At 42.3% G+C, this 25,474-nt stretch overlaps 1 protein-coding gene across 1 annotated transcript in view; it reads left to right on the forward strand.

The window, feature by feature from the left end:
• The window catches only part of EPHA5 (EPH receptor A5), a 744,210-nt gene that overhangs the window by 702,993 nt on the left and 15,743 nt on the right, over positions 1-25,474 (forward strand). The window contains exon 16 of the mRNA XM_029600878.1: positions 16,745-16,900. Within this exon, the coding sequence (XP_029456738.1) occupies positions 16,745-16,900 (156 nt within the window). The remainder of the gene's footprint in view (positions 1-16,744; positions 16,901-25,474) is intronic.

The following is a 25,474-nucleotide window of genomic DNA, read 5'->3' on the forward strand; positions in this document are numbered from 1 at the left end:
CACGTATGTCCCGGGGCTTTGAAAAAGGGCCTGGGTGGGAATGGGGGAAGGCCGCAGGAGTCGGCGCGTAAGTTGCACAGTTGTGCACCCCCTTGCGTGCGCCGACTCCCTATTTTATAACATGTGCGCACCTTCACGCGCATGTTATAAAATCGAGCGTCCATGTGCATGCACCCGGTAGCGTGTGCATATGGACGCGCGCGCAACCTTGCACAATGTTATTCTGATCATACTTTCATGTACATAAATTAAAATCCTATGTTCATGCATGCAGTGGAAGACTTAATTGACCGTCTTCCTATGATCTTCAGCACCATAGCCATTTTCTGAGATAATGCTGACTACGTGTGCAACACTCAGAGCACATAACATTGCCACCAACAATTTTCCTGACGGGGACTTTGGGATTTAAACCAGCCACTTGCTGATAGCAAACTGGGGAAACCACCAGTTAGCTAAAGGAACAGCCCATCCTTACCTCAGCTTGTAGGAGAAACCTATCCACTTCAGCCAAATTACTCATATTTATCCTCTTTCCCCTTTATTCCTTTATTTGGTCAAATATTATATGTGCTGCCCATTGGGGTGGTGTTCCATGAATTGGTCATGTTATTTGCAAGCTATACAGAGATTATCAAACTCATTTGAATCATGGTCTATATGTAAACCCAAGGGTTTTACTTACAACCTCAGGGCTGAATGCAAAACAAAATATGATTGCACTGCTCCTCAGTGCTAAAATTTATATCCTGGTTATTCACAAGTGAGATGCAAATTCATTTTAAAGAATGGTAGTGAAACACAAATCGAAAAGAGCTATATCTGATTGGACTTAGCTCTACAGATTTGAGATGGTAGGAAAACAGATGATTCCCAACCAATTGCTTAGAAAAACAAATAACTTACTAAATCCTTCATCCCCAGTGAAATTTATTTTGATAAAACCTGTGCAAGTAACTTTCCAACTGATTTGGGCTTGGGGAGGAGAGGGAGAAGGGGTGGAGTAGAGTAGAGGTAGAGATAAAAATATAGAGAGATAGAGCCTTTGAGGAAGCCTTCACAGTATTCATCTATTTATATCACTATGGGAGGGCCAGCTAGCAACAAGGTGAGGTTTTGGTGATGGCTTAGGATTTTGGGGCCAGTTTGACATGCAGAGTTAGACGTACAAACAGCACAGTACACTTCGGCGAAGATTTGTCGTCATTTGGAGTGAGGAAAGTCTCACAACCATGAGATTTATACAATGTTCTCTCACCCTAGCTTAATGGGGAGAATCAAGCCTGATACTTCACTTAGAATACATATCCAGTGCAGCTCACTGCTTCAACAGCAGGGGGAATGAAGAAAAGAGGATTTGTATTCAAACAACCAACAAGTACTGAGTTGTTCAGGCTGAGTAAACAAGTGTGGGAGTAGCTTGCTTATTACTGCAGTTACTACCCCAAACCAATTAGCTAGACACTTCACTTAGATGCAGCTCCAGCACTGCTATCTATGATGGCAGGGGTGGAAGGGAAAGTGTGAAAGCTTGCTGGGCAGACTGGATGGACCGTTTGGTCTTCTTCTGCTGTCATTTCTATGTTTCTATGGACTCTCTACCAGTGTGCTACCAAGCTAGGGCGACAGAACATTTAGAAATCTCATTTTTGTGTGACTTTCCTCACTCCAAATGATGTCAAATCTTCACTGAGGTCTACTGTGCTGTTCGTACGTCTCACTGTGTATGTAAAACTGGCCCCAAACCCTAGATCACTACCTAAACCTTGCTACAAGTTACTAGCTGGCCCTCCTATAGTAGTATAAAGAGTTGACTACTATGTGTGCCACCCCAGTGGTTCTCTCTCTCTCTCCCTCCCTCCCAAGCCCAGAAATGGCCAAAATGCAATTCTAAAAATGTATCACGAAGTATGTTTCAGCCATTTTGGGCATATCGCACAGCTTAACGCCAGGAAAAAAGGAATAGTTATTTCTGGTGTTAAAACCATGCGATAGCATATGTTATGCTATTGCATGGTGCGATAGTGCCCCTCATTTTCATAATTCCCACCCAAACTTCACCCTACCTCTGCCCCTTCCCAAAATTTGCATTTGAGCCATGCTATAGCATTATTATCGCATGCATTATGGCATTAATGTGTGCATTAACTCATTATTGCGTGCATTAATGCCATAACGCATTTTGATGAATGATTCTATAAGTTAGGTTCCTAATGCTGAAAATCAGTGCTAAATATATAACTTTTTTCCCTTCCCTAACCCCATCTCATTGCCACCCACCTTTTAGGTACCTAAATCAGAGTCTAGTGAAACTAGTATTATAAATGTACATATTCCGTCCTAGTCATTTTTAAAAGGACTGATTTAAGTGCGTAATCCCTAAAGCTAGGCACTTAAACCCTTTGAAAATTGACACCAAAATGTTTGCTCTATTCTTCATCAAACATATACCAGAATAAGCTATTTGTTGCTGTCCAAAATGCATATTCTTTCACAGGCAGAGATTCATAGTAGATGATTACTGATCATGCTGGAAGCTCAGTTTTACCCTGGAAGGGTTGGTACTTTAATTCTCTGGCTGGGTTGGCTAACTGTTCTCCTCAAGAGTCACAAACAGATCAGATTTTTAGGATATCCATAATGAATATGCAGGAGATAGATTTGCATATAGTGGAGGCAATACATACAGATCTATCTGCAACCCCTTACTTTGGTGTTAAGGCTGAATTGGCACAAGGGACACACTCAGTCCTAGGGCTAGGTCCTAGTTCTCTGGCAACAGTCCTTTCAACCCCGCGGCATGAATTCTCTTAATGGGAGGGAGGTTTAACCCACTGAGCCCAAGGCATGCAAGGGAAAGAGGATTCACTCTCAGTCCAGACAGTCTCTCACGATTGGAATTCACAGTCAGTAGAAACAGCTTGAAGATGGGAGAGCAGGCTGGACAATCAAAATGGTGATCAAACTTTAAACTTTACTGCAACAAAAATAAAATGGAAAGTCCATTTCAAAACAAACATCCAAAAACACAAAATTCTCCTCTTGATGTCCTCTGAGCCAGTATCCCTATGGGTAGGGACCATTTCAATGCCCACACTCCTGGGTAACTCAAAGTGGGCTCTTGGCAAAAAAAAAAAAAGCTAAGCGTCAGTCTCTCTGATAGCACTCAAGCTTTGGTCCTTGGATGGCAAAGTCCCAAAACTTCCAAAAATGTAACCATACTGCTTCTCTCAAAAGCTTCTGTTCACTGGGCCGATATAGAAGCCACCCCACTTCAGCTAGGCATAGGGCAAACAATGCACCCAGACTTTCTCTTTCCCGCAGGCAGGGTGATTCCCTCCTCACCTGAGATCAAGTCTCCACAAACATCACCAAGAAAAATCTCTTCTCCAAAAAAGTCATCTTCAACAAAAAAAATTATTTCCCTTTTCTTCTCCAAGCCAGGGAGGACCTAGCAAGGGATCCACTACCAAATCACTCCTTCCAGCTTCTACTAAATTCCAGCACTTTGCTTTTTTGCACAAGCTCTGCCTCAATATATAGGACAGAGCTGACCAATCCCAGCCTTGGGAGAGTGAAACCTTTAGGGATGGTCTAAAAATCTTCAGGTCCCTTAGGTTGGGCAAAAGGGTAAAATTTACTAGTAAGGGATCATGGTATTCTTTACATATCTCATGCATATTCATTGTGCATATCCTGAAAATCAGGTATGCGTATGAATCTTGTGAACAGAACTGGCCCACCCTACTCCGTGGATTTGGTAGATCAGCTTAATAAGTGTCAGATTAATATGTTTTCATATCATGAGTTATTGAAAACTTTAGTGCCTGAAAGAATAAGCTAAGGAAGCAAGAATTGAATAATTTGGAAGGATAAATAGAACACAGAGAGAATCAACACATTAACAAGAAAGATAACACTATTGTTGCAACTTCAGAAGTCAAAATACAACAATAATACCATTTGTAGTCAACAACTAGGCAAATCAGCTTACATACAAAAAGATAGTATTATTCAGAAAGCAATAAAAGTAGCCATTTATTAATGCAGTATTTAAAAACAAGAAAGAATATAGTGAGCATTTAAGATGTAGCACATACGTTCATTTATAAGGATAATGTGATAGCCCAACAATTTGTGGAGTATTATTCCAATCTGTATCAATCAGAAACTATATGTAATTTTAGGCATATTAATGCAGGGAGGCAGGGAATGGGGGAATAGGCACCTGCTCAGCATGCTAGATTTTTTTTTAACTTATCTGGCTAACTATAGGCTTGCTATTTTCCCAACCAAATGGGCTAATACAGTAAAGTCCGCTCTCCCGGCGTGCGCACAGGCCACTCTTCTGTGCGCGCGATTCACTATTCAAATTAGGCCCGGTGGTAAAAACAGGCAAAAGGAGGCGCTACGGACACTAGTGCGTCCCTAGCGCCTCCTTTTGGACCGGAGCGGCAGCTGTCAGCGGGTTTGACAGCCGATGCTCAATTTTGCCGGCATCGATTCTCAAGCCCGCTGACAGCCACGGGCTCAGAAACCGGACGCCGGCAAAATTGAGCGTCCGGTTTTCAACCCGACAGCCGCGGGCCGACTTCAATTTTTTTTTTTTTTTTTTACTTTTGGAAACTTTCGGAGGGTGCACTTTCCCGGTGCCCAAAGAAATTAGCGCCTACCTTTGGGTAGGCGCTAATTTCTGAAAGCAAAATGTGCGGCTTGGCTGCACATTTTGTTTTCTGAATCGCGCGGGAATACCTAATAAGGCCATCAACATGCATTTGCTATTAGGTTCGGGGGGTTGGACGTGCGTTTTTGGCCCCTTACTGAATAAGGGATAATGCTAGCGCGTCAAAAACGTGCATCCAATAGAGGGTTAACAGTGCGCTCCGTTGGAGCGCACTGTACTGTATCAGCCCGAAAGTTAGCTGGTTAAATGTACCTAGCTGATGCTGGATATCATCTCTAACTGGGTAAATGTATGCCATTCCCCCAGAATACCCCCTCCCTGCCTATTTTATATCTAAGTTTTAGCTGAATAAAGTCTTACTTGGTTAAAATGTAACCATTCAGCAGGACATGATATGCAAAACTCAAGAAGTGTCCAGCTAAATCCCGAATTTAGCCGAACAGCTTTGAATATTGATTTCAATGTTTTTCAAAACACAGCTTTTTCTCCTATCAAATACTAGCAGAATGCTGACTCTTAATTATTTCCGGAGTCTACATCACACACTGGTGTTGTATCAGTGTACGTAGTCACTGCATTTCGACCGCGCAGCCACCACCAAGTTCTCACAATGCAGCATCAGCAGCAAGTTTTTTTATGAGGTTTTCTACTCCTGTGAAGATAGACAGAATAATATCAGGAATTCCCCACAGTACTGTTCTTGACAGCACTGCTGCCAAACTTTCTTATCTCTCTTCAGGTGGCTGAGTAGGTAAGTACTGGCTCTTCTTCCCAGAATGGAGCCGGCTTGTGCATAAAAACAGCTGTTTCTCTTTGCTGCTCAGGGGAGCCAAAAACACTCCTATGTGCTGTCAGCAATCTTGTTAGATACTGATAGTACCAGGGAGTATTTTTTGGCTCTCCCTGATCAGCAAAGAGAATTAGCTGGGGGGGGTTGTGCACAAGGCATCCATCTCTGAGGTTTTCCTGAAAAAAAAAAAAAGACAATGCTTATCTATTGAGCTTATTGAAGAGAAATTAGAAAGTTTGGCAGTATCACTGTGAGGAATAGCACCGTGGGGATTTTTCCACATCATCATATTTACCTTGACAAGAGTGCAAAAATCTGCGGAAAGACTCATCACCTGTTCTGCATGATGAGATCTTGGTGACTGCTGCACAGTCGATACACAGTTATCACGTACACTGATCCTTTCATTTTTCCTAAATTTTTGCCTTTTCCGGGCCCACTGGAGATAGAAAGATGCTGCATACCATATTTCCTGTGGACACAGTAATGTCTCATTTGCATATATTATTCTCAAATTCTTTATTTTGTATGCACACAGTATTTCATAAGTAGAAATGATAGTAGCTTTCACTTTGTATCAGTTCAAAAAACAATAATTTAGTTGGGTTTTTTTTCTTTTTCAAATAGAATTAAGCTTCTATTCTCCAATTCCCCTGCACCATTATGATTAGAAATTTTTGGAATACTCACATATGCCATCCTGCTATACTTTTATAGATTCACACAGTGGGAAATTTTGAAATGATCTTCACTGGGTCAAAGGCTGTGATTTCTTATTACTGATGGGCTTTGCACCAGTTTTCAGATTGAAAGTGCATGTACATTTTCAGTGGACATACGGTTACCAGGTATGCTGATAGAACACTAGTGCGGAATTCAGGCTCGGAAATCAAATAAGAATCCTCATTCTTCAAGTATTTGGCATGGGCAGATCTGAATTTTGAAAGACATCAAGGTCAATATTCAAAGGGATTTGTCCAGTTAAGTTTGGGATTTAGTTCGACAGTTCCTGAGTTTTATATAGCCTGCTCTTCTGATTTTAACCAAGTCAGGTTATTACTTTGCTAAAACTTAGCTGGATTAAACATAGGTGGGGAGGTAGGGGCGTTTGAAACTTGAAGATTTGGAAATTCCATTTACATCTCCATGTTTCCTTTCCTGACCTAAACATGTCCCTGGGAACACCTCCTCTCAATGTGGCTAATTAGCCATATGTAGGGAGGGGTGTTTTCGGATGATCTATTAACACTGGTTAACGCATATAAAACCCTTTGACAATTCTCCTCATATTGTATGTACAATGTCATTTGTGATATTGTAAATAATACAAACCAATCAGATCCATTATTTTAGAAAGATTTAAATTCTTCTAATATGTTTAATCCTATGACATGCAGAATATTATACCTGGGTGGTGGTGGTGGCGGCTCATTTTCTGTTACATATGTATCAATAGGGATGTGCATTCATTTCAAATGAATTTAAAAAATGCAATGAATAAGGGCAATTCATCTTATTTGGTACCCTCAAAATGAATCAAGGGCCCCTGAATGAAACAAACCTTAAACATTGCATTCATTTGAAATAAATGCATAGGGTCTAGACCCAAGGCCAGGACCTCACCTAAGGCATAGGCTGAGGCCCAAAAGAAGGGACCACAGCCTATGCCCAAGCGCAATGCTGGCACCTCGGCCTAGGCATAGACTCAAAGCTAGGGCCTCACCTATGGCAAGGGCCAATGATTAAAGCCTGAGGCCTAGACCAGAGCACAATGCCGGGATCTCGGCCAAGACCCAATTCGCTACCAGGAATAATCACTTACCTAATCCGTCGGTTATCCAGGTGTCAGGACGTAGCCTCCGGGCCATGCATCAGGCCTGGATCCCAGCTTCAGCCTAGACATGGCGACCTACTGCAGCCTCAGCCTATGCAAGGCCAAAGCTTCAGCCTGGCCCTAGGCCTTGCAGGTGAAGAATCCACATCAGACTGGGTAAGTGGGGACCGGGGGGAATTCTGGCCCTGGCATTTTTCTGGATGGGGCCTTGGAAGGCATGCTGGGATTTGCACCTTCCTCTTTACCCCAATACACACACCAGGGCCTTCTCCCTCTTTGCCGCAATGCAGCACGCCGAGTCCTTCTTCCTCTTTACAGCAATGTGGCATTCTGGGGCCTTCTTCCTCTTCACTGCCATGTGACGTACCGGGACCTTCTTCCTCTTCACCGCTATGTGGCATGCCACACCCTTCTTTGCAGTGACGTGGCACGCCAGGACTTACTCTTTCTTTTCCAGACTGGGATGGGCTCCGCTCATGGCATGGCGGAATCTGCTCCATCTTTGCTGCGGCGGGATGGGGTCCACTTATGGCACGCCAAGGCCCGCTCCAAATTCTGTACAGAAACTGGATTTTCTGTGTAGAATATAGAAATTCTGCACAGGGGGGAATTCTGCGCAGGAGTATCAGTACCATATAATACAATACAATAAACACATTTAATATCACTTATGCCAAATAATAAGCAGGTATAAAAATATGCCAGTTAAGTTGGCAAATACATGCAGGCAAGCATCTTGTAAAAGACAGAAGAACATAACTGTTGGCCCTGCCCTGGAAATTGTATTTTATTTATTTTAAAAGTTTCTATAGCACAGTCTTACCACTCTATTGTACAAAGCGGTTCTCAGCATTGTTTTATACAATTATAACACAAATATTTAAAAGCAGTACAGTCATTAACACTTCATATTTAAATATTCCTAAAAAAAATGAAGGTTTTCAATCTCTTTCTAAAACATTTATCAGCGATTAAATGAATTAAATGAATTTCAAAAGGAAGCATGTTCCATAAAATAGGAGCGATTTGTGAAAAGGCACGGGTAATGCCCCCTTTGTTTACACACGTAAATGTTTGCGTAAAATGAAAATACGTTTGTATTTTTGACTTTAATAAAATACAGAATACACATATAGATGCTATTTATGCACATATATACTCATTTTTACGTGTGCAATGTTTTGAAATTCACCCTTAGTCTGTACTTCTACTCCTGGATCTGAAACATACAAAAGCAGGAGCAAAGTCTCCTGATACTGATGGACGCATGGACTGCGCAAGTCGCATTTTCAAAGGGAAACTGCAGGGGGTTCTCTTTGAAAATGAGCTTGCAGTCTAGCAAGTATAAAGTATCTGTTGGGAGTAATTCTGTAAAATTTTGAATATGTTAGCCAGCAAATACGCGCATAAGTTGCACCAATTTTCAAAGTAGACTTACAAACATAAGTCCACTTTGCAAATTATCCCACCAAATTTACCCTCAACTGCTATTTAGTGTATTGACATTTTTTGGGAAAATATATGTGCATACATTTGAATTTGAAAATTCAAATGTAATCATGTAAATGCAGTCCCTTGCCCAACTCCAGCCACAGAAATGTCTCTCCTTAGTCTGGGCACACTTAAATAAGTTTGCCCATATATTGGGGCAGATTTTCAAAGCCTACGCACGTAAATCCAGGTGGATATATGCGCATGGGGGGGTTACATGCGCCGAGCCTATTTTGCATAGGCCCGGCGACGCGTGCAAGCCACGGGGCACGTGTAAGTCCCGAGGCTTGAAAAAATGGGCGGGGAGTGGGCGGGGCCAGAGGCCTCTCCACTGCCGCTGGGCCCGGGGATCGTGCGCCGGCACTCAGAAGCAGGCGTAAATAAAAAATTAAGGTGGGGGGATTTAGGTAGGGCTGGGGGGCAGGTTAGATAGGGGAAGGGAGGGGAAGGTGGGGGGGCATAAGGAAAGTTCCCTCCGAGGCCGCTCCGATTTCAGAGCGGCCTCGTAGGGAACGGGGAAAGCCATCGGGGCTCCCCTAGGGCTCGGCGTGTGCAAGGTGCACAAGTGTGCACCCCCTTGCGCACGCTGTTCCTGGCTTTTATAACATGCATGCCGCAGTGCGTGCATGTTATAAAATCAGGCGTAGATTTGTGCGCTCCGGGTTGCGTGCACAAATCTACTCCCACGCGTAGGTAAGAATATCTGGCCCATTGCGCAGACATTTTTAGAAAATACCATTTCTGCTACTATAACACTGTTTTACAGGCAGAAATGCTTTTGAAAATGACCCTTCTTAAGAATAGAGATCGTTATGGTAATATTATAAAACTTTGACCTATTTTTACCGAATATGGTGTAGCGTGTATTACTTGCAACACAAAAGTGGGGCCATAATATAAATTTAAAACCACCAAACTACTCAGAATAATGGTGTCAGCAAGCCAGTGTGCCGTCAAATAATGGAAACCACCCAGTCAATTCATTCATCTGCCTTAAGTGAGATTGACTGAATATCCTTCTCTTGTTTTTTTTAGAATTTCTTTAATACAAATTAAAAAGTGTGCAATCAATAAATGTTCATAATAATTAAGTTAGTGATTCTAAAAATCCAACCATCATTAGACATTTGTAATCCTTTTGATCTCAGCCCAACACAGCTGTTGTGTTTCATAACAATATGCTTCCTCAAGGGAAGAACTGAATCTCAATAAAGGTTGGTAGAAATGGATGTCAAAAGACTAAAAATAAAAAAAAAACAACTGTTTTACAAGTATTCAGTAACATTTAAATATTGAAGTCACGTATCTGAGGTTGAAAAATCATACTTCTTTCATCCAAATTCAGTGTCTCAAAGCTGTCAAAATGGAGACCTTGTGAAAATGTCTCACTTAAAATACCAAATGTTATGTGACATAGGATCAGTTGATGACATAGTGGCATCAATGGCAAAGGAACAGCTACTAGCATGATGATGAGAATTAAACGGCTGGGCCTCCTGTATCATAGGAACAGCTGAAGACTTGATGGCATCAGTGAGAGATCCATACCCAGCTGATGGCATAAACAATCATATGTGTTTCACAATCATAATCACAGGAAAACACTTAAACCTAATTCTGCATTCAAACCCGCAGGATTAACAGTATTCAACATATAAATCCAATGTTGTTCCGATTGATATCTCCCCCTCACCGTCTGGACTCACTAGTTCAATAACACAAAATCTCAGATCGTCAAAGCCACGAGTAAAATCATCACAATACCAAGGTGCTGCAAGACAATGTGAAGAAATGCATGAGTAGTGTTCAATCATTCTAGTCTTAATCATGCACCGAGTTTTCTCCATATAAAACTTCAAGCATGGGCATTGAATGATGTAGATGACCCCTGCCGATGGAACATGGATAACAGGCATATGCATTGAAACATGAGGGTGGCATTTTTGGAATAGCTGACTTCCAGGGTCATTTATCAAATTGCTATAAGGCATTTTCGCATGCGTTAAGCCCCTTTAATGCATGCAAAAACACCTTTAATGCCTGCAAAAGCACCATAACGCATGGTGCGATGCAAATCAGAAAAAAGGGAGGGGTTTGGGGCATAATTTGTGACCAAGTAGGCTATTGATGTTACCCAGGTAGAGAGTCCATCAAGCTAGGTGGAGAGAACATTGCACAAATCTCATCTTTGGGTGAGTTTCCTCACTCCGAAGGTCATCAAATCTTCACAAGAGAGCACTGTTCTGTTCGTACGTCTCATTTTGAATGTCAAAGTGGCCCCTAACCCCTACACTAATACCTAAACCTCACCTCAAGTTACTAGGTGGGCCTATTATAGAGATATAAATATTAAATACCTACCTAGGATGAGGGTATTATGGCTAGGTTTTCTCTCTCTCTCTTTTTCTCTCTCTCTCTCTCTCTCTCCTAGAAGGGCCCTGACAGCCAGGCTGGCTGTCTGGGAACTTAGACCTACTAAACATGGTCCCCCCAGTGGTTGTATGTAGGAAATACAACAATTCTGGCACTTATCTCAAAGTGCAAAAACGTTTTTGTGGTAACTTAGTGCTTCGCATAGGTATTAGTGCAAATTGCTAATACCTATGTGTGATTGCACACTTTTTAATTTACATAAAATAAATTCTATAAAGACAAGAGAAGGATATTGAGCCAATCTCACTTAAGGTGGATGAATGAATTAACAGAGTGATCTCCATTATTTGAAGATTCACCCACTGAAATGCTGACATCTTTATTCTATGTAGCTTGTTGGTGTTAAATTTATATTACAGCCCCACTTTGTTGCGAGTTGTATCTGTGTGTGGGATCTTTTGGCTCTCTGCCTATTTTGGGTAGTGTGTATTACACCAGATTAGACGTTATGAAGGGGGTGATGATTGGGCAGTTATGATTGCCTATGTTACTATACATAACTATTTATTTATTCTTTTTATATTCCTCTTTTCAGCCCTTCAAAGTGGATTAATAATCATAATAATAGTAATACTGTCCCTTATCCTATTTTTTATCTTAAAAACCTTTTTTATTGTTCAGGTGCCCGGTATATTGCTAGCCCATCAAAACTGCAGGCAACTTGTGTTTGTTTCCAAAGTAACTAAAATATTACAAAGTTGGCATACTTAACTGCAAAGTGTGTAGTACTTAACTGCAAAGTGTGTAGTACTGTGCATTGCCATGTAGGAAACCAGCTCTGACTTATTAAACCATGAGAACCTGGGAATGCTGTGGAAGGAAGTATTTAGAGTCCCAGAAGTAAAGACAGCAATCCCAACATTGCATCACACCCATACATATTGGCATGATTTAAGTTTTATGCTTACTGGATTTCAAAGAGATACAGGCAGAGGGCCCAAAATAAGGATTGTCACTGTGACTGCTGGAGTATGGAGAGAAAGGGAACACAAAGAAGGGGAAGGAATGCAGGGTAGCTGCAATGGAAATGGTGCCAGTGTTTCCATTAAGCGGCAGGTTCAAAAGGACACGCAAAGTTATCTGACTGAAAAAAATTAAAAAATGCTACAGTAATCATTCTTTTCTCCAGGTGGGAGAAGGAGTGGCTTAGTGGTTAGGACAATGGGCTGGGAACCAGGGTTCACATTCCACTTCCTCCAGGGATTGATCTTGGGCAAGTCACTTTGGGTCATTTTATAACAGCCCACGTATCTTAACGCCTTTCCAAGATGTATAAATTACGCCAATTTTCAAAGTGGCAAGGCTTTAAGTGGGTTATTATTAAAATTAGCAGGCACAAATTAACTTGTCACAAAGTTACACCTGTTCTTTGCATTATGTGACTTTTGTGGATTAATTTATGCATAGGGGCGGTAACTTTAAAACAGCCGCACGTGTGTACATGAACGCGCCCATGCTGCCTCGCACCCATGGATGCAGCCATTTTATAAAAGGTGCACGCATATATGCGCATGTATATACATGCATCTTATAAAATCAGCTGGATGTGTGTAAATGTGTACCCCATTTTATATGGTGCATGTGCCGCTTCTACCTCATAAGTGGGTGGGATTTTAATATACACACGCGCCGACACAATTACCAGTTAAACCAGTTCATTCCCACTTTGACAAGTTGCAGGAAAGGACTTCATAATCCCCTAGCTAACTAACCTCTCTTTTACCCTATCTTCCCCATCCCTTAAAACCCCCATTGACTAGCCTCATTTTCTTTGTTTTATAACTTACATGCCATCTACAGCAGAAGTAAAGTTACGTGGTAGGGACCCCAGAGCATACTTGTGTGCGTAAATCAGGGCTTCCCAAACGTTTAGCCAATGTAACCCCATTTTAGCACTTGAAAATTCACACGACCCCAGAAGACAACCAAACCTAATTAGCGAGGGTGTAGTTCGCCTCCAACAGTCCCTCCACTCACCATTCCTGCACTCCAACTGATCCCCTCTCTCAACCTCCATCCCCCTCCAGAGAGCCTCTCAACCTCTGCCCCTCCAGCTGATCCCCTCTTACATCCTCCAGTTCCTCTCCCCTTCCCAGCCTAGCCGCTCGCTCACCCATTCCAGCTTTTTACATCCTCCCCACTGAACTTCTCTCACCTCCAAGCCGTTTTTGTAACCCCAGTTGATCATCTATCATCCCCTTCCTCTCTCTTTTCTCACATACCTCCCCAGTTGATACTCTTACCCCTAGCTCCTCTCTTACATCCCCCCCTCACCTTACACAGCCAATACCTCTCCCATTGATCCAACCCTCAAACCCTTCCTGTATCTGATCCCTCCCTTCAAAACAGCCACCATCCACACATCCCCTTGACGAGGATCAGCAGCAACATTTTCCTTTGGCCCTCAGGTGATAAGTGGATGACAGCTAGTGGGAAGAGAGGGCAGGCTGATGACAGGGGCAACATTTTTCTCTTAGGTAAGTTCAGTGATAGGAGAGGATAGAGAAGTGACAACCAGCACCGACCTGTGTACACTCTGCCCACTCTTCCCCAATGACTGGTCCAATGACTGATGTTGAACTGCAGCTGGCAGCAGCATTAATAATGAAAGTCAGCACAGGATCTGTGAGCCAGTAAAAGCTCACAGGCCCTGCAATGGCCACAGTCCCTCCTCACACATGGCTTCCTGTTAATGTGGAAACTCAAGCGAGGGCGGGACCATTTCAGGACCCAAGAGTGCATGCTAGCTCAAAGATCACATGCTGTTTTCCACTACTTCAGATGCGGATGATGCTTGGAGGGGGCTGCCCTTTGAGGCACATGACCCCAGCTGGAGGATTTGTGACCCCGTTTGGGGTCCCGACCCACAGTTTGGAAAGCTCTGGCGTAAATACTATCCGCTGGTTTCCATGTAAATTCACGAAATTGCCCAAGCCCTTCCCAGACCACGCCTACACCCCACCCTTTTGTAGACTTTTTCTTTTCTGAGCATACCAGGAGATGCACGCATCCGTGGATGCTTCTTAAAATATGCATGCCACGCCCCAGCCCGAGAGATGCATGTATCTCCCTGATTTGATGCGTGTAAGGCTTTTAAAATCTACCTCTTACTTTCTAAAATCAAAAGTATACATGTAAATCCTAACTTTTCCCCAATTAAGCCACCTGGAACGCCTACTTTTTGTGTGCATAGAAGTATGAGCAAAACTATGTGCATACTTTTAAGTGCACAAACTATGTGCAATGTTAGAAGGAACAATTTACATGTATAAAAACATGTTTTTCTGCGCATAGATTACCCTTATCTCCCAATTTCTCAGATACCCATTTATGCTGTAAGTTCTTTGAGACAGGGTCTTATTGTAACTGAATTACTAATACTTCTGTAAGCCGTCTTGAACATTAATTGGAAAGGCAGGGTGAATTAAATGAAAACTTTTAATGGATTACAATTGGGGGTTTTTTTTAGCATTTATCATGATGTAAAACTGAAATTGTATGTTTCTAAATAATATTTTCTAATTTGAAATGCCATCATTAGTCACAGTGTCTCCATAGATCTGTATTACAAAAATAAGGTTTCACAATAAGCATATAGTGTTTAGCATTTTTATTTGCATTTTACCATATACAGATTACTCCAGGTGCTGTTATTGCTGTCTTTTAAATGCCATTCTGAGCATTTCAGGCTGTTAACAACTCAATTGATCTGCTACAATTTTGTATACCCAAGAGAGCTGATTTCCAGTGGATAAGATTACCTTCTCTGTAACATGTCATTGAAAGCAATGCAGAACTGAGACAAAGACTGTCCCATTACTGAAGCCTGGCTTTTGTGATCCTTTGATATGCCAGCACAGCACAATAACAAAGTTACAAGTTGTGTAGTGTTTGCAGTTTAGTAAAATCATTTTCTTCACATTTCTGAATAGCACTGTGTCTTATAATAAAATCTGGCTGCTACTAAGATTTTCTTCTCATTCTAGCAAACAAAAACTGAGCAAAAGAATAAATAGCACAAATCACAAGCAGAATTCTAAATATCTGTTAATATTACAAAATGCCCTTCCAATAGAAAAAATGTAATAGTGATTGCAATAACGTAACAAATAGTAATGCATCTATATCCAGTTTTAAAATGGAGCATGCGTACATACCTACTCTTAAATTGTGAGAAGCAATCAAGAATGCACACATCAGCAAGGAATCAATGTCAAGCAGGTTAAGCATATTCACATTTACAGATTAACATGTTTAAAGCTTACAGTGTGCATTGAGGTAGCATCAGTCAGAGCCTGCAGACTCTTATGGAAGATCATTGCCAATAGCCCTTGTTAGCATGTGTTCTTATACCTCCGGAGGTTTAAATAGGAGCAATAAATTATCTGTCTATTTACAGGGGTATCAGTTAACATTCCTACAACACGGAGAAAAGAATGGTATCATTTGTGGCCTTTCTCATTCACTTTGAATGTCTCTTAGGCCTAGCAAAATTGTCAGTTTTGTTTTAATCTGCATATTATGGTGTGACTAGAGCTGCTGTGTTTATCTTGAGATGCATGCTTACCTCTGTTCTGCAAGGTCTAGATATGGTCCACAAGGCGGTTTAAATGTATGCAAAATCTAGAAAAGCCAATATCTGCTTTGTGCAGTACCAGTGATGACAATAATAATAATAATAATAATTAATATGGTATCTTTTTCTTCTGCTTACTCTGGGACCGATGCAATATTATTCAGGGAAAGCAGGCGCTGACTTTTCAGCGCTGGCTTTCTTAACACACGCATGGCATCCGCAAGGGGGGCGCCATGCAATACGCAAATCAGGGGGTCATGCTAGCAAGGAGGCACTAGGGTTGCTAGCGCGACCTTAGCGCTCCTTGCTAACGCGACCTTGCGGTTACCGGCGGTCTGCCAGTTATGAACACCGATGCCGATAAACTCATTACTGTAGCTGGCCGGTTATGAAAACCGACACCGAGCATATCGGCGTCGGTCTTCAAAGTGGCCGGCAGAGATCCTTTTTTTTTTTTTTTTTTTACTTTTTAAAAAGTACAGAAAAGCAGTTTTTTCTGCTCTTTTTTTTCAGTGTGCTCAGCTATTAACGCCTGCTCCAGGCAGGCGTTAGTAGCTGAGTGATAAATGTGCATCTGAGATGCACATTTATCTTTTTGCATGAGGAGTGAATGAGTAATAGGCTCATTCAATGCATTTGAATGTGATGAACGCTATTACATTCACTCCGCGTCCGACGCAGGTTAAATAGGCGCTAATCCCCTTATTGCATTAGGGGTTGGATTAGCGCCTATTTAACCTACATCCGACAGTGGGTTAAACAGTGCGCTCGGCTGAACGCACTGTATTGCATCGGCCCCTCTATTTGTTCTACTGTAAAAAAGAGCAATGGAACCCGAACACGAAAAGTATTTGGAAAGTCTTTCTGCCTTTTTACACTCTCTTTTCTATATTTTTTTCTTCTTTTTTTTTTTGATTAAAATTGTTATCATTTCAGGGTATCAAATTTATTAGTAGAGCATAATGCTCTTGGGTCTGGAGCCTACAGATCTGTGAGTGAGTGGCTAGAAGCCATCAAGATGGGAAGGTATGCGGAGGCGTTTGTAGAGAACGGATACGGCTCAATGGATACTGTGACTCAGGTGACCTTGGAGTAAGTATAATTTTCTGATAATGCTTATGTATTACAGAAGAAATAAATACACATTTATTTTAATCAGCATGGAGGAAGTAAGTAAAGCAATCATCCCTGAGCTTTCCTCTGAAGGTTCTAAAAAAAATACTTTACATTTTACAGCCTCCAGAGGGTTGTAATTATAAAATGTTTGTGCATGTAGCAAGAAAAAAAAAAACTGTGTGTGTGTGCGTGTGTGTATATATATATATATATATATATATATATATATACAAACATACTTTAGTCTCTTATTACTTTACCCTCCCAGTTCTGAAAACAATTCATCACAACTGTGGCTCTGCATACATTAACATGAAGGGAAGAATTTGACATTGTTGAATTAGGACGTGCAGGAAACCCTTGTGACAAACCAATCTGTCACAACATAGACTATTAGAATAAGACAGTAATTCCATGGAAGAAAGGATATGCCATATGACATATTAGAATTTCAGAGACAGAAGGAAGGAGGAAGAGCAGGAAGGAGATTTGATTAATACTAACATATTTTCTACAGTGTCACTTCATCTATTCCATGACAGCAAGTAAATATCCTAGCAATCTTATCCTCACTCAACAGACACATTTACTACAAGCCCACCTAAAATAAAAATGCAAAAATCTCTTACGCTGAATAGCAAAATAGTTTTTATGTAATTGTAGTTGAAATGCAGGTCACAGGCCTGGTTGGATTATGTTCTTCCTTTGAGGTATTCATCATGCAAAGGATGCTCTTATGTTGACACCTACTGGCAAAGAACAGAATATGCTCACAGGTGAAAGAGGCAAGCAGCTCCACATGATGTGCTGTGCCCCTGCCTCTGGTTACAAATATATTTACCAATAGAGCTCTCTAGATTCTATCACTTATCAGTAAAGTTTATTTGTTTCTACCTCAAAAGAGGGCTTTTTCTTTTGTGCCATGGCTCAAGCTTCCTGGCTATTTTTCTTTGGTTGTTCTTTTATTAATAGCATGGAGCAGCTAGAACTCTATACAGATTTCTACACTTAGTAGAATGATCTTGATTCAGCAGTCAGCGCCTCAAGTTCACAACATATATTATAGTATTTAATTTTCCTTTTGGCTCAGCAGTTCCTTCCTGCTTCTTTGGGTTTTCATCTCATTCAGAAAAGGCCTATGTTAGGCTATGGTGCCATAAGCCTTAATTTACAGCTACCTGGGACAGGGATACTGCGACATACTTAAAAGATCCAGGGCCTGGGCCCAGAGATCCTTCCTACCCACACAGCCCCTTCCACCCCCTCCTAAAGTTTGATAAACTGAAAATACAGGGGTAACTGGGATATAGGCTTTCCACTTTCTTACCTGACCCCCTCAACATCTCCTCCTGATTCCTCCCCATCCTTCTTACAACTGTCTTCTAGCCCAACACAACCCCCATCCAATCGCTCAGATCCCACTGTCCCCCCAATCTTCAATCACTCTTTCCTACTCTCCCCAATTCTACTGCCCAAACTCTAGCCAATATTTTCCCTATTCCCCCAATTCCCAAGTTCCCACTCCCTCTTTAATTCCCCCAGTTGCTACTTTCTCCCTCAATCCTCAATCCTCAGTCCCCACTCTCCCCCTGCTTCAATTCTCCACTACCCCCAGCCAACAATGGGTGCAAAGTAGAGTTAGGATATTTTCCCTTATAACTCACCATACAAATTATGGGGCAGATTTTAAAAAAGTATGCCCGCACGTGCTTTTGTTTGCGCGACCGGCGCAAACAAGAGTATGCCAGATTTTAATACATACACGCGTAGCCGCACATATCTTTCAAAATCCGGGGTCGGCGCTTGCAAGGCTGCGCAAAATCGGCAGCCTGCACGCGCCGAGCCACACAGCCTGCCTCCGTTCCCTCCGAGGCCACTCCAAAATCGGAGCGGCCTTGGAGGGAACTTTCCTTCCACCCCCACCCCCCCCCCCCCCGCACCTTCCCCTATCTAATCCACCCCCCCAGCCCTATCTAAACCCCCCTACCTTTGTTTGAAAAGTTACACCTGCAAAAGGCCCGGGACTTACGCACGTCCCAGGGCTTGCGCACATTGACAAGTCTATTCAACATAGGCTCGGCGCGCGCAGGGGGAGCTTGGGGCAGGTTTTTGGGAGGTACACGCAAACGGGAGCAATCTCTACCACAGAAGCGAGAGTGAAACCGCTGGAGAGTTGTAACTGCACAATGAAGGCGATGGAGAGGAACAACAGATGCCACACCTCGTGGAAGAGACCAGCCTGGGAGACTCTGTAGGCTGTATGATACAGCCTTCAACAGAAAGGAAAGTACTTTTAACATTACCTAAAAAGAAGGAATTAATAAAACCTGATACATTTTCTCGAGAAATGATCTGAGAAGAGGTACAAACGGTAAACGACAACCTTTTTAATCAGATAAACCCTTTGGCTTCAATGATAAATACAACCATGGAGAGAATGGGAAACTAGAGGAAGATGTGAAAAAGCAAACAGATAAATATGGAAAGGTTGAGACGGAATTGAAGGAGATGAGAAATCTTCAATGCAATATCATAAAAGAAAATTCAATATTAATGAATCGTTTAGAAAATATGGAAAACCAAATAAAATGGAGAAACATAGGGTTAATTAATTTTCCCTGAGACCTTATGGTGACCCTACAGATATTGAAGATCCCAGAGGCAACGAATCCTCCTACATCTAAGGTGTATTACATACCAACCTTTAAGAAAGTTGAGAAGGGAGGAGAAAAAGAATACCAAGTTCTAACCCCAGTGATACCAGTTATATTGGAAACCCCAGCTTTGGATATAACAAATTTGTTAGAAACTACTCAAAGTGAGCAAGTGAAGCCAGCCACTCTTAGGGGTAGATTTTCAAACCGCGCGATTTGGCCTACTTTTGCTGGCGCATCAGGCGCAAGCAAAAGTACGCTGGATTTTAGTAGATACGCGCGGAGCCGCACGTATCCGCTAAAATTCGGGATCGGCGCGCGCAAGGCTATGGATTCTGTATAGCTGGTGCGCGCCGAGCCGCGCAGCCTACCTCCGTTCCCTCCGAGGCCGCTCCGAAATCGGAGCGGCCTCGGAGGGAACTTTCTTTTGCCCTCCCCTCACCTTCCCCTCCCTTCCCCTACCTAACCCACCCGCCCGGCTCTGTCTAAACCCCATCCTTACCTTTGTCGGGGGATTTACGCCTCCCAGAGGGAGGCGTAAATCCCCGCGCGCCAGCGGGCCGCTAGTGCGCCGGGACGCGACCTGGGGGCGGGTACGGAGGGCGCGGCCATGCCCCTGGACCTGCCCCCAAAACGCTGCCGACACGCCCCCTAAACGCCACGACGACCGGGCCCGCCCCCGACACGCCCCCCTCGGAGAACCCCGGGACTTACGCGAGTCCCGGGGTCTGCACGCGCCAGTGAGCCTATGTAAAATAGGCTCACCGGCACGCAGGGCCCTGCTCGCCTAAATCCGCCCGGATTTGGACGGATTTAGGCGAGCAGGGCTCTTAAAATCCGCCCCTTATTGTGATGTTTTTGCTTGAATCAGATAGAGACTGGGTTCTAAGATCATACTTCCGTAACAGGACTGAGTTATTTCTGGGTTTAAAAGTAGGAATATTTCCAGATTTGGTGAGAAGTACCCAGCTTAGAAGAAAATTATTTTTGAAATTGAGACCTCAAGTACAAAAAATGGGAGCTATGTACATTCCTAAATACTAGAGATGTGCATTCGCTTTTTCTGAACTGGAAAATTTCAACGGAATTCTCCAATTCGGCATGTTTCAGGGACCCCAAAAAATGATTGGGATTTTCCCGTTTTTTCACAAAAATTTGTTTTTTGGATTAGTGCGCACTAACAGGATTTAGTGCACAGTAACTCCCCGTTAGTGCGCACTAACAAAAACTAACAAAATCTAACAGTTTTTGTTAGTGCGCACTAACGGGGAGTTAGAGTGCACTAATGGGAGTTAGCGCGCACTAACTCAAAAACGATTTTTTGCGAAAAAAAAACCCTGAACCGCAAAAAAACAACATTTTCAGCAGCGGCCAAAAAACGAAGAAAGACATGAACACAAAAAATGATTCACATCTCTATTAAATACCCATGGAAATGTTACATAAATTATAAAAATGTTTCATATATTTTTTATTATCCTGAGCAGTTGGATAATTTCTTTAAAAAGTATTCATTAGTAGGGATGTGAATCGTTTTTTTGACGATTTTAAATATTGTCCGATATATTTTAAATCGTCAAAAATCGTTAGAGGCGATATTTAATAGGAATTCCCCCGATTTATCATCAAAAATCGTAAATCGGGGGAAGGGGGAGGGCGGGAAAACCGGCACACTAAAACATCCCTAAAACCCACCCTGACCCTTTAAAATAAATCCCCCACCCTCCCGAACCCCCCCCCCCAAAAATGTCTTAAATTACCTGGGGTCCAGTGGGGGGGTCCCGTTGTGATCTTCCACTCTCGGGTGTCGGGCGCGTTGATAGAAAATGGCGCCGGCGCTACCTTTGCCCTGTCATATGACAGAGCAAAGGTAGTACCGGCGCCGTTTTGGTTCCTGTTCCCCGACGTCACGAGCATAGGAGATCGCTCCCGGACCCCCGCTGGACCCCCAGGGACTTTTGGCCAGCTTGGTGGGGCCTCCTGACCCCCACAAGACTTGCCAAAAGTCCAGCGGGGGTCCGGGAACGACCTCCTGCACTCGAATCGTGTTGCCATACGGCCGGCGCCATTTTGCTGTATGGCAATATGACCATATGGCCGGCGCCTTGCAAAATGGCGCCGGCCGTACGGCAACACGATTTGAGTGCAGGAGGTCGTTCCCGGACCCCCGCTGGACTTTTGGCAAGTCTTGTGGGGGTCAGGAGGCCCCCCCAAGCTGGTCAAAAGTCCCTGGGGGTCCAGCGGGGGTCCGGGAGCGATCTCCTATGCTCGTGACGTCGGGGAACAGGAACCAAAATGGCGCCGGTACTACCTTTGCTCTGTCATATGACAGGGCAAAGGTAGCGCCGGCGCCATTTTCTATCAACGCGCCCGACACCCGAGAGTGGAAGATCACAACGGGACCCCCCCACTGGACCCCAGGTAATTTAAGACATTTTGGGGGGGGGGGGTTCGGGAGGGTGGGGGATTTATTTTAAAGGGTCAGGGTGGGTTTTAGGGATGTTTTAGTGTGCCGGTTTTCCCGCCCTCCCCCGATTTACGATTTACACGATATTTATAAAAACAAAACCGCGACGATCCGACTCCCTCCCCCCACAGCCGAAATCGATCGTTAAGACGATCGATCACACGATACACATCTCTATTCATTAGAGATAATAACTTCTTCCCCAGTGTTGGAAGGCTGAGCACTAATAGTCTACAGTAGGATCCGATGTAATAAAGATCTCCTGTATAGGACCAGTAGTTTCTGTAAATGTTAAAAGATATATTCCTGAGGTAGAGTTATGGATTTCTCCCCAGTGACGAGGACTTTAAAGCAGATTGTATTGTATTGCGTAGGAAAGAGAAGTTAATGTATTAAAAATGTTTGTTTGTAAATCTATCTACACAAGATTGTTTTCTTGATGTATTTTGGAAAATTGATAAATTAAAAATTAAAAAAATATATATAGATTTTCTCTTATTAGTTTTAAATGTATCACCTAGTAACTTAATTGTGTGTTCCCTAGTCTTTGCACTCTCTGAAAGCGTAAACAACTGATTAATGTTTACTCGTTCCATTCCATTTGTTATTTTATAGACCTCTGTCATATCTCCTCTCCGCCGTCTCTTCTCCAAGCTGAAGAATCATAACCTCTTTAGCCCTTCCTCATAGGGAATTGTTCCATCCCCTTTATCACTTTGATCGCCCTTCTCTGAATCTTTTCTAATTCTGCTATATCTTTTTTGAGATGTGGTGACCAGAAATGATACAGTATAAAGTTTGTAATTCTGCTTACAGCTGAAATGATCCACCTGCAATAATGCATCATTACTAATGGAGAAACATTGGCTCCATTTGAAATATTTGAATGTTATATTGATAATCATCTAAATAAGATTCTTTTTGTTCTGATAAATTTCCAGGGAATTATTTATAGAAAAGGAGCACAATTCATCCAGACATTTACAACCAAAGCTTATTTATTGAATTATTTTTTTAGATTTTTTTCAGCACTTCAAAGCAGATTACATTCAGGTACTATAGGTATTTCCCTATCCCCAAAGGGCTTACAATCTAAGGCCTAGATTTATCAAAATGCAGTAAATATTGCATGCCATAGGAAAAGGGGTGTGTTTTATGATAATAGCCTATTTATTGCAAAGTGTGCTATCTTAATGCTTCGCATAGGTATTACCACAAAGTGCGATAACTTTTTTGCACTTTGCAGTGAGTACCACAATTGTTGCAATTCCTACCTACAACCACTGGAGAGACAGAGAGAGAGAGAGCGAGAGAGAGAGAGCACCTAGCTATACTTAGGTATTATATGATGCCCACCTAGTAACTGGAGGTGAGGTTTAAGTAGTAGCGTAGGGGTTAGGGGCCCCTTTGACATTCAGAGTGAGACATATGAACAGAACAGTGCTCTCTTGTGAAGATTTGATGACCTTCGGAGTGAGAAAACTCACACAACGATGAAATTTGTACAGGTTGAGAGAACATTGTTCAAATCTCATTGTTGTGTGAGTTTCCTCACGCCGAAGGTCATCAAATCTTCAAAAGAATGTACTGTTCTGTTCGTACATCTCACTCTGAATGTCAAAGGGGCCCCTAACCCCTACACTACTACTTAAACCTCACCTCCAGTTACTAGGTGGGCCTCACATAGAGGTGTTTTTTTATTTATTTTTATTTTAACATTTTTATATACCGATAGCCATTTGCACATCGTACCGGTTTACAAAAAACAGGCGGAAGGCCACAGGAAGTAGGCACAACCTTTACATAGTACGCGTAAGAGTGACAATTGAAAAACCTTTAAGGAACATAGGATAACATTATTTGATATGAAATAATATAAAAGTATGGACGTATAGAATATTATAAAAAATATAACAATACATATTAGATATTGAGTAATATAAAGGGATGAAAGTATAGTATAATATGAAAGTATAACAAATGATAGAATTTAACTTAGAACTGTTTTACAAAGGTAGACAGCATATATTTAAAATAAAAGGAAAGATGCTGGCAAAAAAGGGGGGCAGGGGGAGATAGGGGGAGGAAATATGCTTAAGTAAGGAGGAGAAGGAAATGCGGGGGAAGAGGACAAATGTACAAGTAGGGTGAAGAATCTTATGTTTCGTTCAGTCTAAGTACTAGAAGGGCCTTATAGCTAGTCTCTCTCTCTCTCTCTCTCTCTCTCTCTCTCCTGAAACGGCTATTTGCGAAAACATCACAAAGTGTGATAAAGCCATATTGCACAGCTTAATGAAAAAGGTGTAGTTATTTCCCATGTTAAAATTGTGAGAAATTGTGAAGCCAGCCCAATAGGTCAGAAATCCTGCCCCAAAGTCCTCCCCCTTTTCCAAATTAGCATCACACCATGCATTATGGTGTTTTCACATGCATTAAGGTGTTTTTCACATGTGAAAATGCCATAAAGCAATTTGATAAATGACCCCCCTAAATTTGTACCTGGTAAATAACAGAAATGTGCAGGCCCAAGATTTAATTTCAGGAGTGACTGGGGAGCATTTCTGACCTTTACAACATGCTGGACCCCAACAGAAGGAGTAAGTGGGTTTCGGGGATATTCCTGGCCCCAGTAATTATTTAGGAGAAAGGATGGGGTCAGAGGAGCCCAGGAGGCCCTGTTTGGGCCTGGCTAAGCCCAGCCAGGTAGACCCAGACTTCATAGAAAATTTGACTTGCACAAGGAGGAGTGTAATGGAGTCAGGCTGGGCTGGCCCGGGCCTTGAGCTTGTGTTGAGTTGGGATGGGGGTCAGAGGACCTCCAGGAGTCCTTTGTTTGCTGATTCCCCTATATAAAAACAAAAATACCTGAAAATTCAGGATGAATTGTAAAAGGCCTCATTCATGTATTCATTTCAAACAAATGCACATCCCTAGTAAATAAAAGTAATTAAATCATATGATAATAGAATGTGGCTTTAAGGCCCCACTTATAAATGTATGCAAATGTTTAGGCACTCCTGGTCAAATTATATGTCGCAATGAATCTCTAAGTGAACAGGTACTGAAACAGTCTCTATATAGTACAAAGGCTAGTACAATGATAAAAACAAAAACTAGCCAATGAAAGTGGGAAAAATCTGAAAACATGTCTTTCAGAGAAAGCCACATACATTATTATCACAGTCTCATTTTCTTTCAGTTTTGTTCAAACTACACCCAAAAGCATGTGGAAATCTTAAATATATACTTATGGAAATAAACAAAGCTTCCCTTGTATTGTTATCAGGCAGCACTCGACACAGCCGTATGTCAAAATTCTGCTTCAGTTGCGCAGGTCTGCTAAAATATAAACTGCACTCTGTGTCTCATCTGGTGGAGAAATGGAAGACATTCTCAGCATCCCTTCCTGTAATGTATTTCTAAATAATA

This window comes from Rhinatrema bivittatum, chromosome 1 (genome assembly GCF_901001135.1).
Source record: "Rhinatrema bivittatum chromosome 1, aRhiBiv1.1, whole genome shotgun sequence".
Classification (NCBI taxonomy): domain Eukaryota; kingdom Metazoa; phylum Chordata; class Amphibia; order Gymnophiona; family Rhinatrematidae; genus Rhinatrema; species Rhinatrema bivittatum.